The 14,958-nt window shown below is 39.0% G+C and overlaps 2 protein-coding genes and 5 long non-coding RNA genes across 8 annotated transcripts; 4 read left to right on the forward strand and 3 right to left on the reverse strand.

Annotated features, from left to right (window-relative positions):
- The first annotated feature begins 221 nt into the window (after positions 1–221).
- LOC124208887 lies at positions 222–3,421 on the forward strand. The gene is made up of 11 exons (XR_006880684.1): positions 222–734; positions 791–921; positions 1,132–1,271; positions 1,342–1,388; positions 1,470–1,529; positions 1,602–1,764; positions 1,870–2,106; positions 2,188–2,286; positions 2,356–2,527; positions 2,803–2,875; positions 2,951–3,421. It is a non-coding gene; the product is annotated as an uncharacterized LOC124208887 (long non-coding RNA).
- A 426-nt stretch (positions 3,422–3,847) lies between these two features.
- On the reverse strand, positions 3,848–4,600 carry LOC124208888. Its single transcript, XR_006880685.1, has 4 exons — positions 4,483–4,600; positions 4,311–4,416; positions 4,095–4,247; positions 3,848–4,026 (listed from the first exon to the last, which is right to left on the reverse strand). It is a non-coding gene; the product is annotated as an uncharacterized LOC124208888 (long non-coding RNA).
- LOC124208889 lies at positions 4,588–5,500 on the forward strand. The gene is made up of 5 exons (XR_006880686.1): positions 4,588–4,762; positions 4,828–4,955; positions 5,036–5,163; positions 5,241–5,394; positions 5,464–5,500. It is a non-coding gene; the product is annotated as an uncharacterized LOC124208889 (long non-coding RNA).
- Positions 5,501–5,502: 2 nt separating this feature from the next.
- LOC124208890 lies at positions 5,503–6,988 on the forward strand. Its single transcript, XR_006880687.1, has 3 exons — positions 5,503–5,561; positions 5,635–5,842; positions 6,642–6,988. It is a non-coding gene; the product is annotated as an uncharacterized LOC124208890 (long non-coding RNA).
- An 89-nt stretch (positions 6,989–7,077) lies between these two features.
- On the reverse strand, positions 7,078–10,648 carry LOC124208893. Its single transcript, XR_006880689.1, has 12 exons — positions 10,591–10,648; positions 10,461–10,521; positions 10,181–10,391; positions 9,935–10,093; positions 9,729–9,863; positions 8,687–9,143; positions 8,499–8,629; positions 8,031–8,117; positions 7,884–7,938; positions 7,653–7,817; positions 7,422–7,560; positions 7,078–7,333 (listed from the first exon to the last, which is right to left on the reverse strand). It is a non-coding gene; the product is annotated as an uncharacterized LOC124208893 (long non-coding RNA).
- Positions 8,551–9,504, forward strand: LOC124208891 (endocuticle structural glycoprotein SgAbd-3-like). 2 transcript variants are annotated; one of them, XR_006880688.1, is made up of 4 exons: positions 8,551–8,644; positions 8,715–8,830; positions 8,894–9,336; positions 9,421–9,504. XR_006880688.1 is itself a non-coding variant. In XM_046606753.1 (3 exons), the coding sequence occupies exons 1-3, from the start codon at positions 8,636–8,638 to the stop codon at positions 9,147–9,149; spliced, it is 381 nt and encodes a 126-aa protein (XP_046462709.1). In that variant the 5' UTR covers positions 8,551–8,635; the 3' UTR covers positions 9,150–9,504. The 2 variants fall into 2 exon arrangements, 1 of the variants encoding a protein (XP_046462709.1); XM_046606753.1 differs by having other exon boundaries at positions 8,894–9,504.
- A 404-nt stretch (positions 10,649–11,052) lies between the features above and the next one.
- LOC124208894 (cell wall protein DAN4-like) lies at positions 11,053–13,422 on the reverse strand. Its single transcript, XM_046606754.1, has 8 exons — positions 13,279–13,422; positions 12,871–13,201; positions 12,567–12,748; positions 12,305–12,466; positions 12,196–12,229; positions 11,852–12,036; positions 11,547–11,705; positions 11,053–11,469 (listed from the first exon to the last, which is right to left on the reverse strand). The coding sequence occupies exons 1-8, from the start codon at positions 13,321–13,323 to the stop codon at positions 11,464–11,466; spliced, it is 1,104 nt and encodes a 367-aa protein (XP_046462710.1). The 5' UTR covers positions 13,324–13,422; the 3' UTR covers positions 11,053–11,463.
- Between the last annotated feature and the right edge of the window lie 1,536 nt (positions 13,423–14,958).

The raw sequence follows: 14,958 nt of genomic DNA on the forward strand, positions 1-14,958 counted from the left end.
ATGGAATGATAGACAAGCAAAGTTGTTATCGGCATCCCAAATATTGTATTGTTTGCTCGGTTGCAAAGCGCATTGTGAATGTAAACGAATTTTTCAACGGTTTTTAATTCGTTTGGGTGGGATTTAAGTACTTTTATTTTATTTTTATTTTTAAATTGGTTGGCATTCTGGTACAAATTCGAAAATTTAACTTTTATACCGGAATGGCATGGGTTTTTTTTTTGTGTTCAAAAGGAACTCGCCGGAGAAGTTCAAGTTCGATAACGTTGAGGGTAAATCGGAAGTAGAAAATTATTTTCTTTTTGAAAGTTATTTTACTTGCAGTCACCAACCTCTAATCCGCTATGTCGATTGAAATGCAATTTTCTTTTTGTATAGCGGATGACTTAAAAATAATTCATCTTGAAAAAATGGGCAAAAAAGAAAAGAGAGAAAACCTAAAATCATATTAAGATCGCAAGAATACAAGGGATAAGTCAACTTCTAAATTTAGACTTTTCTCTACGGAGTGATGGAGCGTTCAATCGACTTACAATGTCCGTGGTCATTCCGTGCTGGTTACAGTTGGCTTGGTAGACTGCATTCTGACCAGAGTAATCCAGTAAGGATTTCACGTCGACTTGTTTGCTGTTTTGAAGTAACGACTTCGTGGCGGCACGATGGAGAGCAGTCATTCCAACGCGATCATCTAAACTGTCAACCTCGTCTGGCAGTGCATCAAGTCAAAATAAAAGGTTAACTTGATATTTAATCAAATAAGAGTTGACTAACTTACGAATTTCTTTTTTAGCTGGTTTCGGTTGTTTAGCTGCTCTTCTGAAGACAGTTGAAGGAATTGTGTGAAGAAGATTGCGATGTTGGCCAACTTTTATACCTCGCAGTTGCGGCTGAGTGAAAGTGATCGGCCAAGACCTTCCACAGGTAACAACATTCCCTTCTTCTTTGGAGATGGGCAATTGGTAAATATGTAAATGAGCGAAAGGGTTGATGCAACAGACAGCAGCGACAGGAATTTATGTCTTTTATGAAACGACAATTTATTTATCGAATTGATTCGTTGTTTTCTCGTGTTACACGACAAGGCTGTCTTCACATGGTGTTAAAGTTATTTTCTCATCTCTTGTTTTCCAGCGTTTATTTAGGAATAGCAAATCTGGAGACGTATGGCCCAGATGCGGTCATTTTGCGAGATTCGACAGAAACTATCGAACGGGACTCCGGTTTGCCGATTATGAATTTCAAATACCTGGCTAAATATATCCACCATAATAGTATACATAATAAATGATTGCATATACATTTCAATGAAATATTAAACCATTAAGCCAATTTCTCTTCCAGGTGAGTCGTCTCATCCATGGCGAATTGAACGACATTTAATCTGGCAAGTACGGCGTGTCTATCCACCGAAAAAGAACGTGCAATTAATTACGTGTTGTCCTAATTCTTCTTTGGTTGTTGATTGGCAGGTTAAATAATGAGACGCCCAGGCAGCAAGTGCTACTTATTGAAATGCTTCAGAGGTGGAGGTATTTAAACATCCCAGTCAACAATAACAAAAGTGACCTAGAGCTATTTTTTCCTCTTTTGCATCATCAAAGCTGCATATTCTTTTAAACCAAATGAGCGGAACCACTGATTAAGGAACTTATTCTTCAACCAAAAAATCTGTGACAATGTTTTCGTGAATTTCCGTGACACGCACTCCCCATGCAGATATTATTTCACGCTCGCTCAATTCACGCAGTAGCGCTTAACGTATGGGTACGTTTAAATTTCTAAATATCTAAAGAAAAGTTGGGACCGAATCAATATGTTGTTGTTGTTTTTTTTTTTTTTTTTTTTTTTAATTGCAGAAATAAATTGCAGAAATAAAAGCTGCCACAAATGTGGCAGAAAGAAAATTGAAGACAACGATGTGGAGTCTACATGTTGCTTACATGTAAATGTCGGTCTTAGACCTCTTGCCACCAGATGGCGATAAACGAAGGAGCCGCCAGGCGGCGTAGGACGAACGTCGAGACTCGAGCGTGATGAAGCCGCCATCAGCTGATCAGCCCACAGTTGTACGTGAGTCGTGACGTGACGTTGAACTTGAGCAAACTAGTGAGATACTGTCTACGTATATCCGTACACTACGACTAATTGTGTTGAAATGATTTTCATTTTTCTTAATTATTTTCATAGGTTATGTCACTGCCAGCCAGGTTAAGTTGAAGCTGTTTGCTGTTCCCGTTCAATGCAGAACATTTTGACGTGCCACCTTGCTATCAGCTAACTGCACAAGTAGGCAACAACTGCTATAATTCTAGCACATTTCAACAGGTTCTTTGTCTCTCTCATTTTTTTTCATAGGTTTTCCCTCTTTTGGATATGCCTTCATTTGCCTATGGTGTTGCAAACCAATGTGCTGATGCTGTTTCCTGCCTGTCACATGGTTTACGGATTTCTTGAACAAAAGAGTTTAATTGGCGAAACTGTTTAAAGAAATCAAGTTCAGCCATCAGCACATGGTCACATTTATCTAGTAATTGAAGGCACTTGCTACCATAACTCTTCGCAAACTTTAATTCTTTAATAACATTTTTTTTTCAGTAAGTTTAAGTTTGGATACTTTTTTTTTAGTCTCTAAAACATATTTAATTTGTTGTTTCTGATATTAAATCACTTGACTGATCTCAATTTAATCAAATAATAGTTTCACATTTTTTTTACTCAATCTTGCCAACAGTAACTGAATTTCCCCTGCTGGTTTTCTTTGACAAATTTGTATGCCTGACAATGTATTTAATTTTTTTATAGGGTTACTCAGCCAGGCTAAGTTGAAGTTGTTTGCTGTTGCTGCTAATGCAGAACATTTTGTCTTGCTAACTGGGTAAGTTGTGAATAACTACTGTCCTTCTTGCACATTTACTACAACTTGTTATTGCTTAATATCTCATTTTCATAGGTTTTCAACTGTTGGTTGATGCCTGAGCTATGCATAAAATTGCTTATGGCGTTGCAGTCCAATGTGATGATGGTGTTTCCTGCAAGTTACCTGGTTTAAGGAGTACTGGAACAAACAAACAAATGTCACTGATTGTTTTCTATTTTAGTTTATTTTCTCAATTTGTATGGTCTGTCATTTTGCAATTTTTTCGCAATATTTTCTAAGTGTAGCTTGGAATCGGAAAAGGTCGTCACGTCTGACTTCAAATAAGCTCATATGAAGCATTTTTGAGTACGTAGAAAGTTGTAGAACATTATGAAGAAATTTATCGATAAGCTTTAAATCAATTTGAGAAATTAGTCTTAAATTTTGCATAAATTACAGACCAAAACCCATGTATACCTTATCCATCAAAAATTTCGATTTAAATTAATCATATAAATTTTTGCAGTAAAATAATGGATTATAATATGTAAAATAAAATAATTACATCACTGACATTTTTAAAAATACTAAAAACCCAATCCCAAAATTCATATAACATACTATCACCACAAAGTATATCACCAGCACCGAAACTCATGAATTGCATAATTTTTAATACAGGAGTTGAAGTGAACAGTTCCAAGTGTCTAACACGGTGATCACCGTGTGTACTAAAATTGTAAATTGCTATGTTTTGCTGACTTGTAATTACAGTCAATGAAGACAGGGGGAAACACTGACTTAATTGACTGCGACCAGGGAGATTACCTGGCCAGTGAAGAAGAGTGCGAGGCCAGTTTTGCTAGGGAGCGATTAGTCACAGTAGGCTTCTTAGTTAGACTCATGACCCTCAAAAAGTTCCCTCGGATCATGCGCCTTCCAAGTCCCCGTTCGACAGAGCCCTCCTCATCCTCCTGGTTATCACAGCGGGTGAGTGACCACCGGCGGGCGTTGGTTATTGGTTAGTTAGGGAAACGGGCCCACAGAAAAGAAGGAGCCCAGCCCAGATATGCACTTGTAATTGATCTAAGTCTACACAAATTATCAATCTTCAGTTCCAGCAATCTCTCATCAGTTTCAAACAACTATAACGGCGGTGAGGGATTAACCTGAAAGGAGAGTATAATTAATAATTTTAAAGTGACAGAAAGCAATACCTCAAATCTATCAATCTTACATGTCTTAAATTAGAACTCAGTGGTGGTCACCGTTAAATCTTGAGTAGCAGCATTTTCTTGCTGGTGTCCTTAAAATAGATTGCAGTAAAGAATTGGATCTGGCGAAGGCACCAATATCTTGAAGATTTACAACTTGACAGCGAAAAGTTAACCTGAAATGTTAGAAACCTTAAATATCACAGTAATTTAAAAACATGTTGGTAAAGGTAACTAACTTGCAACAGAAATTATTTAGCTTCAGAAGACATGGCTTGCATTATTGGCTGCTTTATTTATTGGTCCCAGTTGGCCAGGTCACACAACAACTTCAGCTGACATTATCTAAAAACATTTAGTCAAGGATGCTGTAAAAATCATTAGCTAAAGGTTGTGTTATCTATTACTTACAAACAGTTGACTCATTCGATCTCCGTTGTTTAACTTTTTAATTTGCTGCGAAGAAACTTATGAAAGTTACGACTTGTTGGACGTGAAACGTGTAATGTCATATCTCTGTCTGACTGTCTGTGCAACCAACATAAGATTCAAAACTCATTACCAGATGGCGTCACTGTCGCCCTTGTTGTTTCTGCACCGTGAAATGTGGAGAAATGGGCGAAACAAAGTGTTGCTATTTTATACTTATTTTTCTGTGATTTCAAATATCAAGCTGAACTTCGCATCTTATGTAGGTTTAGTTTGCCCTAGTTTCCTTATTTTGTATATTATACCAATTTATTTCTGCAAGTCTAGATGTATGCTGTCATTCCAACAAGTTGGTTTAGCGCTCAGTCACTGTTCATCATGATCCTCAGGATATCAAAAGCCTAAAACCCATGTTTGAAGCCCACACATAGTGGAATACAAATGTTCCAAGATAGGTAATTTTCTCTTTACTGCTACCATACCAGAACAGTGAAGCATTTAAGACCATCATAATTCAAATTTTCATATAACATAGGCACTCTTGCTCATGAACCACAGGATCCTTTTGGAATCTTGCAATTTTGGTGGTTTAACCTGCAGCAGCTGGTCTTTTGTTATGGCTGTTTCTACTTCTGTTTAGAAGGCAACTCAGCCGAGGGATAGGTAGAGTTTTATTTTTCATAGGTAAATCCGTGTATATTTGTAAGTAACATAGAGTTCTTTTTCCCATTGCTTCTTAGAGTTTCAGTGACATGAAGAGTTTGGAATGAATAACATACCTGCCATGTGTTAGTAAACATACCAGTTCTTACACATACCAGATCTTACACATACCAGATCTGCTGGATGAAAATCAAATTATGCATTACTATATTCATCACTCAAATTTTGTCGGTAAAGCATCAATATCACCTGCCACCATACTGCTGCAAAAAATGTTCATAACACTTTCTTTACCATTAGAAATTTATCTCAACAGGAGGAGTAATGCTGTTGGTTGCTGTGAATGCCATTTTTACTGTTTTTTCATCGTGAACATTTCAGTGTGCTTCTTAGAAAAGGTAAAGAGTTAAAGACTGATATGTTTTATTCATTTTTATATTTTCATTAATGTGATACATTTTTTTTTTACAGTGCTCGCTAGATCCCCATCTATGAGAAGAGTGACTTCCACCACCAACGTTCTACTCCATCCCTATCTTCGAGACGCACGCTCATCTGGCTTCCGTCCTGCTGCTACACAATTTGTCCTTACTTCATTGACGAGATACTGGACCACTTCAGTGATCGCTTCCATCCACTATGACACACCTGTAGTCATTCACCACTGGATTATGCCCAGGTACCCGACAATCAATTGAATTATTTTCGTAGATTATCTACTAGTAATATATTTGCGTTGAACTCTGTCTGTGTAATAATTCCAAAATCAAGCCCTTCTTGCGCGCAAACGAAGTTTTACTTGGATGTTTCCTTTTCTACCGCTAGATGGCTTTTCGATAATTTTTAGCTGTCAAAACAATCTGTTTCAGATACTTTGCACATCTCCTTAAACATTTATCGGTAGTTTTTTGTGGTAATCTTTTAGTTTTAATTGATGATAACTATTCCCCCAACAAAGCTCACTTGTTAAATTTTCGATATTTGCTTATTTTTTCTACTTCCGGTTTTACTCATTTCAGTCAGTAGTTTAGTAAATATTCATTCTACGTACAAAAGAACCACATATTCGTGATCCTCGTGAAATTTGTGGTAAAGTTCATGTATTTTTTTGTACGATTTCGTACTTCCGGTTTCGAAAATTTTCCTGAACTATAGTTCAGGAAAATTCTCGATTTTGGCCAAAAATTGGATTTCGTTTAAAACATATCAGATCGACCCCAAATTTCATGGGGATCACGAATATATGGTTTATTTTGACGACAGCCCAACAGTTGAGGAGCTATCGCTTACTTCCGGTTTACTTCCGGAAAATTTGCAAAAAACTAGCAAGTGAGCTTTGTTCTGTGTGCCGTTCTCAGTATTGATAGTTAAATTTTAAGCAAGTGAAATTGCGCTTTTTAAGTTTTGAGCAAAAAAACCAGATAAATGTACCTTTATGTGTCATGTAACTTAATAAGAATTATTTTGTCTTCATCCAGGAAATACTGACGTTGAGAAGACGGACACCAAAACATCGCCGGTATCTCCAAAATGTCATCGCGGATCATCATTTGTTGTTGGTAATATGTGTTTGTTTGTTAGTTAACCCGTTGGCTGCCACGCCTTTGTTCCCCCTTGTCGATGCGGTGATCCATTCTTGAGGCATGCATTCCATGTTCTCCCATCACCGTGTCAGCCCGGACTTGTCAGCAATGGCAAGTCCCCCTCCCCCCATTGGTCATGGATCCTTCAGACATGGCTCTTAGTGAGTAGAGAACAACCTACGGGTTGTATGGCGTGGCAGCCAACGGGTTAACTTAAGTGTATGTATGTTTGTATATGTGTATCAGTGTATGTATGCATGTATGTTGTTTTCACTAAACTGTGGAGGAATTGTGGGTGGAGGTGGGACAATATACACAATTCTCATATCACATAATTTGTATATTTCATTTCTCACTCATACAGAATATATATCATAGCACAAATTATATATTACTGTTGTTCAACTCGAGTTACTACTGTAAAACTTCAATATGTAACTCGATGTTGAATCCCCTTGTTGTTGAAGAGTAGACTCCATTCGATCTCTTCAACTATTTCAAGATGAACATTCAACTTACTGGCTTACAATAAATTCTCTGACTTGAAGAAATACAAGAGCCCCTTTCAGATTAAGCAGTTGCCAAACCTGCAATAAAATAAAGAGAAGAAAAATTTCAGCAAAAAAGGATTTGACAGTTACTTTGCACAATGATAAACCAAAATCAACAACCTACCAATACATACATCAATGAGGTTGCCTTCCTTTAACCATTAGGGCTTGCACAGCATCAAATACAATCAGCATGCAAGACTGTGTAGTATCTTCAGGCTCAGGCAAAGATTTAACACCACAAATCACATCTATCCAAATCTCTGCAAAGTCAGTTTAGGTACAGGGGCAGGCAAAAAAAAAGTTGTCAATGAAGTAAACATAAACACTTTATGTAGGAGCCAATGGTAATTACCGTGAAGCAATCAGCCTACAAAGTTTCCAAACAATGTCAGAGATTTGGAAATGCCGCTATTTAGGGTTGGCATCTGGGCATCTGCATCGAAGATGTCAAAACTGATGAAGTTTGTCAATTCTGTGCTATGTCAAAAAGGAACAGCATTGCACCAAAACACCATTTCTTACAAAGGAAAAAAAAAGAACTGGTACAAAATCACTATAAATTTTCTGAAATAAACCAAATTACCCAAATTAGTCCTTAATTAGCCAATTATACCGACTCCATCCTTATTGGAAAAACCCTAAATGAAAAAAAAGGCAAAGGTTATTCACACTTGAAATGTTACATCATTTGTCTGCATAATTAAAAGAAAAATGGAGTGAACTAACTAACCAGAAGAAACGCCACACTCTCTTTAGGTAAGGCGTCTTGAAATCCTTGTCTGAATTTGGTTGCTGGTAGCTTTTATTTAACTGCATTCTTTAACATTAGTTTGTAAATCAAGATTTTCATGTAAGAGAAACCTTGACGACTTCAAGGGCTCACGGCACGCAAAGATACTGGTAGAGTGGTAGCCATTTTGTTTTGGCTTTTTGTGGTGTTGCCAATTTACTGAATAGTACTTTTTTAAATCAAAACGGGCATTTTTCAAAATAAATACTGCTTTCCTAAGGTGAGTGCGCGTTCATTTAGTTTTTTAATTCAAAAGTTAATTCATTTAATATTTTATTTTCCGGTCTTGAAAAATTCGCGTTTTGATTTTAAAAATATTCCAGCAAATGCTGTCTGTTGCATCATCCCTTTCGCTCATTTTCATATTTACAAAATGCCCATCCCCAAAGAAGAAGAGAATGCTGTTACCTGTGGAAGGTCTTTGCTGATCACTTTCACTCAACCGCAACTGCAGGGTATAAAAATTGGCCAACATCGCAATCTTCTTCACACAATTCCTTCAACTGTCTTCAGAAGAGCAGCTAAACAACCGAAACCGGCTAAAAATGAAATTGGTAAGTTAGTCAACTCTTATTTGATTAAATATAAAGTTTAACCTTTTATTTTGACTTGATGCACTACCAGATCGTCGCTGTCGCTTTCTTGGCCGTGGCCCTCGCCGCTCCTCAAGGAGATAAAAAGCCCATCGAAATTGTGTCATCCAACAGCGAAATGAACGCCGACGGCAGCTACTCCTTCGAGTAAGTTAATTAATCCTGGTGTCATTAGATCCTATTCTAAGATCCTAATGAATTGTAAATCAGTTTCGAGTCTGCCGATGGCACCAAAGTGTCTGAAAGTGGCAGCCAGAAACAAGTTGGACCCAAACCGGAGGATATCGGCACCGTGTCCAAGGGCTCCTACTCGTTCACGACTCCCGACGGCGTCGTCCTCACCGTCAATTGGGTGGCCGATGAAAACGGATTCCAGGCCACCGGCGACCACCTCCCCACTCCTCCACCCATGCCCGAGCACGTCGTCAAGATCCTCGCGGACCTCAAAACCGCCGGAGTTCTATAAATAATTACACATTATATTATTTCAACCGGATGTACATAACGCTCACATACCCCAAACTTTGACACAAGTTGGGCTTGAGTCAACAACAAAATTACATTAAAACAAACGAGAAATAAAAATGTTTTTTCTCCTTTTAAAATTTCAGGTTATTTTATACAAAGTCGTTCCTGGAAATTCAAAGGCAATGGTGATGTCTATATTATTACAGAAATTCTAGAGAACGAATTCGGGCTAACCGAAACAATACATTTTTGATTCAATTGAAACATAGCGTATCGTAACACGTTGGACAACGGAAAAAAATCATCCTCAGTGGAGTGCGAAAGAAATGCGGAATAAAGTTGAATGAAACCAGCCAAACAATTAGTTATAACATTTGATGAAGGTGACTGAAAAGAGGGGTAAAACTCAGGAAAAACTCGGGAAAGGGCAGAACCTCACTCTCTGTAAGATGTTAATTGAGCTTGGGGCGTCCATGTGTTCCGCGTGATGCATTCAGCAAAAGATGGACCCAACTTGGCTTACCCAATCTATACAAAGTCCTAACTGGCTAACAATGAAAGAGCTGAATTTCTTTACCTGTGCCGACAGTCCACTGCGACGCAGCGTCTCCTTAGTCGGCATGTATACCGGCCAACAGTTGAATCATTGACCCGAGAGTTGCATCCTGCCGAGCTAATAAACCGTAGAAGAGCTAAGTCCGCTGGAGTGTACCTGTTGCAACTCATTTGAAAAACAGGAAAAAGGCTTTAAAAAAACAAAACAAAATTTGTATAAGGTTTTACCAAGACTGTGGGACAGTGTAGACAATTTGGATGAACCTTTCAACCAAAGCGCAGAATAAAGAAAAGAGCTACTCCTATAAACAGTGCCAAAGACAAAATCTCCTGCCCAGAGACTATGGCAATGGCCAGTTACGAAAGGGGAAAATTGGAATTTCTCTACTATAGAACAGACAAAAGAAAAGAAAACAGTGTCTCGGTTTAAGAGTAGAGCCAATCCAATTATGTGATTATAAAGTTGGACTTTACAAAATAGATTCTGTTGCCTATTCTGTCGTTAGTTGCCTTTCAAATATATTCCATTTTGAGGGAGAACTTCTTTCCACAAAAAGTGACAAAGTTTAAGTGTTGAACGGTGTGAAGTAAACAGCTGCCCAAGATCAATGCAGAGACAAGACGATTGCAAAGCCATTCGAAGCCGAGTAGCACTTTAGCTTAGCCACTCGAGGCCCACGACACACTGAGAAGAATAAAACGCTTGTGATAATCACAACAAATAGTAAACTAGACTTACTAAGTTTCTTCCTACCTCCATGTCGTCTTATCACGTGAACAAACACAGGTAAGGAAGGGTTCACCTCTCTCACCTACTGAAACAAGAAGTTCAAGACCTTGAAAACCTTGAGTTTCAAACAAAAATCTATTTTAGCTTAATGCACCTTTTGGAATTTTGTCACGAACTAAACTATGCAACAAGTTTTTAAACGTCGAGTTCTCGAGTATCCGGTTCGCGAACTTTCGCTACATTTTCATGTGCAACGTTCGTCTGCTCGTGTTGCCACTTGCCAGATGTAATTTACAAATTTCTTCTTGAGATTTTGAGAATTTTTTTCTTCTCGAAAATCAATTATATGTTTTTTATGTTTTAGCGTCGGATTATGTTGGAAGTTTATTATTTTCAAATTAAAGACAATTCTATTTCGCTCAAAATCGATCGGGCGATGCCGCTCGATCCTAGTACGGTCGTCTAGATCAAATCCTGTCAGCTGTCAAAGTCAAAGAGTGAAAAAATGCAAATTATGTCGTTCTCTCCTGAATGAATCCTTGTCGAGTTGCAACAGAGCCTTGTCACATTTTTGGCTGCCAGGGAACATCCAGGTTACTGCTCGCCATTACAGTCGATATACACTTTCCAAGAATTCCAACGATAGCTAATTAAAACTCCACTTGCAGATCTTGCACGAACGCATAACTTGATATCAACTTTTATTTCGACGTTTGATGTCGTAACAACGAAAACGAAGAAAGGGACAAGTGACCTGTTTGGGAATAAATCAATTTATTTCTTTGCCAATTGATAATATAACAGTTGAAAATAATTTGAAATCACAGCGCTGTGTGTTACTAAAGCACTGCGAGTGACAGTATGATCTGCAGATTAGTGTTGGGACTGTGGCAGGGAATTTCAGCTCAGTCAAACAATTCATTGAATCATGATTTTAGATTTGGTACGTTAAGCAAGAAAGTCTTTATTTCATTCCTAGTCGTCGTTTTTTTTTGTAGTCATCCGAGATGTTGTGGTTGTTGCACCTCTATACCTGCTCAACAATAAAGATATAATAGAAACGTCGTTTGAAGTTAAAATTTAAAATTTTGATAATGTCAGATGCCATACCGCAGTGTAAGTCGCCTTCCAATTATATATTGCGGCATTGGGTTTAGTACTGTCTTTGGTAAAAAATTTCATTAACAATATGTTGGATGATGTGGTGACTACTGGAGGAATTGTATTTCCGGTTGTCCAGGGCAAATAAAGTGCGCTTTTGTCGCTAACCTGGAAAGTAAAACAATAAATTTTGTAATCATTCCACCGAATGTGGTGAAAATACAATTAAAAAACTAAATGGAAACACGAAGAACAGCATAAATAGTATTTAAATTTAATGAAACACAATCGATTTGAATCGATGCATTACTTACAAGAATAGAACTTATGTCAGTCTCCAAATTGAAGGTAGTGAATTCCAACCGGATTCGCTTTCCTGCTGGCACGACAATAGAGACTTGGCAATTCTTGTATTCACTCCCGTAGTCGGCGGGGAAGTTGGGAGACTGGACAACACCATTGCCCGCCGGCGTCACATTGGTGCACATATTCCCGCACGCTTCGCGTCAAATTCGTATACGCATATTCAATTCAAATTCGCAGACGCGTACATTCACGTGACAAAATAGACAAATTCAAAATGTTTTAAAAATTTTAGAAAATTTCTAGCGTTAAGCGATTGGATTTCAATCGATTTCATCGAACGAATGTGCGTTACCTGGATTTTCGACGGAACATAAACTCCCTTGGCTCTGTCGAGGTTAGACAAATGAAAACGTTTCAGATTAAAAATATCGCAGGAATATTTGATGAAAAATGAAATTTACCGTCACAGAAAAAGTCGCCTGCCAATTGTATGTGGCCGTGATGGGTTTACTACTGACATAATATTGAAAGAAGATGCGCATCATGCCGACGGCCGTGGGGACTAGATCAGGAATTGTGTTGCCGCTGGTCGGAGTCATTACAGACGATGTGCCATCGTTAGCCTGAGAGTGTCAAATGAAATTAGGATGACTGCATCAAGCGCTAAAATTCGATTTTCCCCTTAATTCACTTAGATAGACAGAGTAGACGTTGTATACTTACAAAGACAGCAGCTACGTTCTTCTCCACATTGAAGGCGGTGAATTTCAATTGGATCATCCATCCTGCCGGCGCGGTGATGGAGACTTCGCATCGCCTCTCCTCATTCCCGTAATCACCGGGGTAGTTGGGAGACTGGACAACACCTCCCGTTGACGTCAAATTGGTGCACATAGTTCCACACTCTTCGCTCCCGCAAATGGATTTAGTCGTGCAGATTCGTGAATTAATTTAGACGAGAGAAATTTCGATTCATTTAGTCGTTTCAACCTCAAGTTTGTTAGTGCAATCGAATAATGTTCATTACCTGGATCAGTAACGGAGCAATTGAAAAGAATCAGTAAAGGAGTTGTTGTTGTAGCCATGGTGGTTGTTGATGTTGAGCTCATGGTGCTGCTGGACTTTGTGGTGGTTGTCGACGGGATGCTCGTCGTGCTTGTCACAGCAGTTGTTGTGGTTGTTGTTGGTGCTGTCGTCGAAACAGTGGATGACTCTGCGGTTGTTGTGCTCTTTGGACTGGCCGTCGTCGTGTCGGTTGTCGGTTTGGCCGTCGTCGAGGCAATTTGACTGGGCCAAGTTCGTCTCGCTATCAGATTTGTTGTCGTCTTCCGGGAATTGCAGATTTCGTCAAGGGCCTCCTGTTTTGGACATATAGGAATGAGCTTGAGGTTAAATATCGAAACTCAAACGAGAAATATTCAAAGACGCAACTTACCCCAGCAGCGACAGCCAAAAGGAAGACGATCGGAAACAACTTCATTTTCTACGGGAGGTTCGAAGGTTTATGAATCCAACGACGAAATGGGTCGTCATTTAAATGCCCGTCGTATTCAGTTTTCCTATTGATAGAAACGGGGGACAAAAGGAGGGAGGGACCTTAGAAACAGTTGGGATTGTCGTCCCAGGTTGACAGAAAAATGGTAACCGAAATGGTGACACGTAGCCAAAAAAGACAAACTCTAGTTCTGATTGGTGTGCAAGGGAATCCACAACCGACAGAGTTACACCCGAAAACATGAGGTCTGCATGGAGCATCTGCGTTCTGTTTTGTTGGCCGGCAAAGATAAGCCCCGAGCTGATGATTCACGCGGCCCTTTGTCGTCCAACAGGGAAAAAAATCCACAAGTGTGTGGCTCTCGCAGTTGTTTTTCTTCTATACAAATCGGCTTTAAATTGTTGGTGAAAAAATGACGCACGCGTCTGTTTTCCGCTCGGGTGATTAATGAGCTCGGCGTAAATTCACCTACCCCCTCCCGACACCACCCTCTGGTTTTAACTTGCCGCTCGAACCAAACGAATGAACACTACGACAGTAGTCGACACAAATCGGTCGGTTACAGCCGCACACTTCTAGTCTTGTACAATCGAATCAATTTTGGTCGCATTGATTGGTCAACACACTTGAAAACGGTTAGTTAAAATCCCTTTTTTCTTTAATTTCGTCTTCAATTCGTAGAATCGAAAGTTTAATCCAACCTACACAATAAAGCGTGGCAGGTTCTAATCAAGTCATTCGAGACCGATGTCACATTTCAAAATTGAACGCACCACATGTCCGTATCTCGTAGGTATTTCAGCTCTTCTCTTTTTCATTGCATTGCGTGTTGAAAGGAGTTAGTAAGGAGTGTTGTAAGGAGTGAGATAATAAACGACAGCTAATACGTAGTCCAAATCCACCCTAGTTAATACACAAAGCCCTTCCAATCTTCCTTGGTGTCATTTTTGTCAAGAGAAAATATTATTAACACTAATTTTAAATAATTTACCTCAATATGGGCAGTTGGTCCAGTGCTCCAAGGATCAGGGGCAGACCAACTCATTGGTATAATTGCAGCGCCTATAATTTCCGCCGACGTAAAGTGGCAGGTCGGCGAAAAGCGTTTGAGCCATAAGTTGTCATTTCCATTCATCTGTGCTCGAATCGGATCGGTTGAGCCTTTGGCCGCTTCTTCTTTGGTCACACTGTTTCGTCACTTTAGCCGTTCCATCGTCATTTCACCAAACACTAATTGGGAAAAAATTAAGAATCGATTAACAAAACGAAATCGATTAAGAGATTAAGAACATTAGAGAATCTTTTAATTCGGCCAAGAAAGGAAACGGTACAGTCCCTGCGGTACACATTTGCTCTAGCATTCGCCTTCGTTTAAATCTTGCCCAGTTTGGACCGATTTTCAATGGCGGGTGCGTTGATGAAGAAGCTGCACTGCCTTTGTCCGTTGATGGAGTTAGAAATGGTGGGACGAATGGTCCCTTTGGCCGCCATTGAAAATCGGTCCAAACACGCTATTTGTGCAAATTGACGTTCAAATGAAGGTACATTACAAGTAGCCGTCTAAAAATCACAAATTGTCTAATCAACTGAATTAAATTTACCTTTGCCGCTGGATGGAAG

This window comes from Daphnia pulex, chromosome 12 (genome assembly GCF_021134715.1).
Source record: "Daphnia pulex isolate KAP4 chromosome 12, ASM2113471v1".
Taxonomy (NCBI): Eukaryota; Metazoa; Arthropoda; class Branchiopoda; order Diplostraca; family Daphniidae; genus Daphnia; species Daphnia pulex.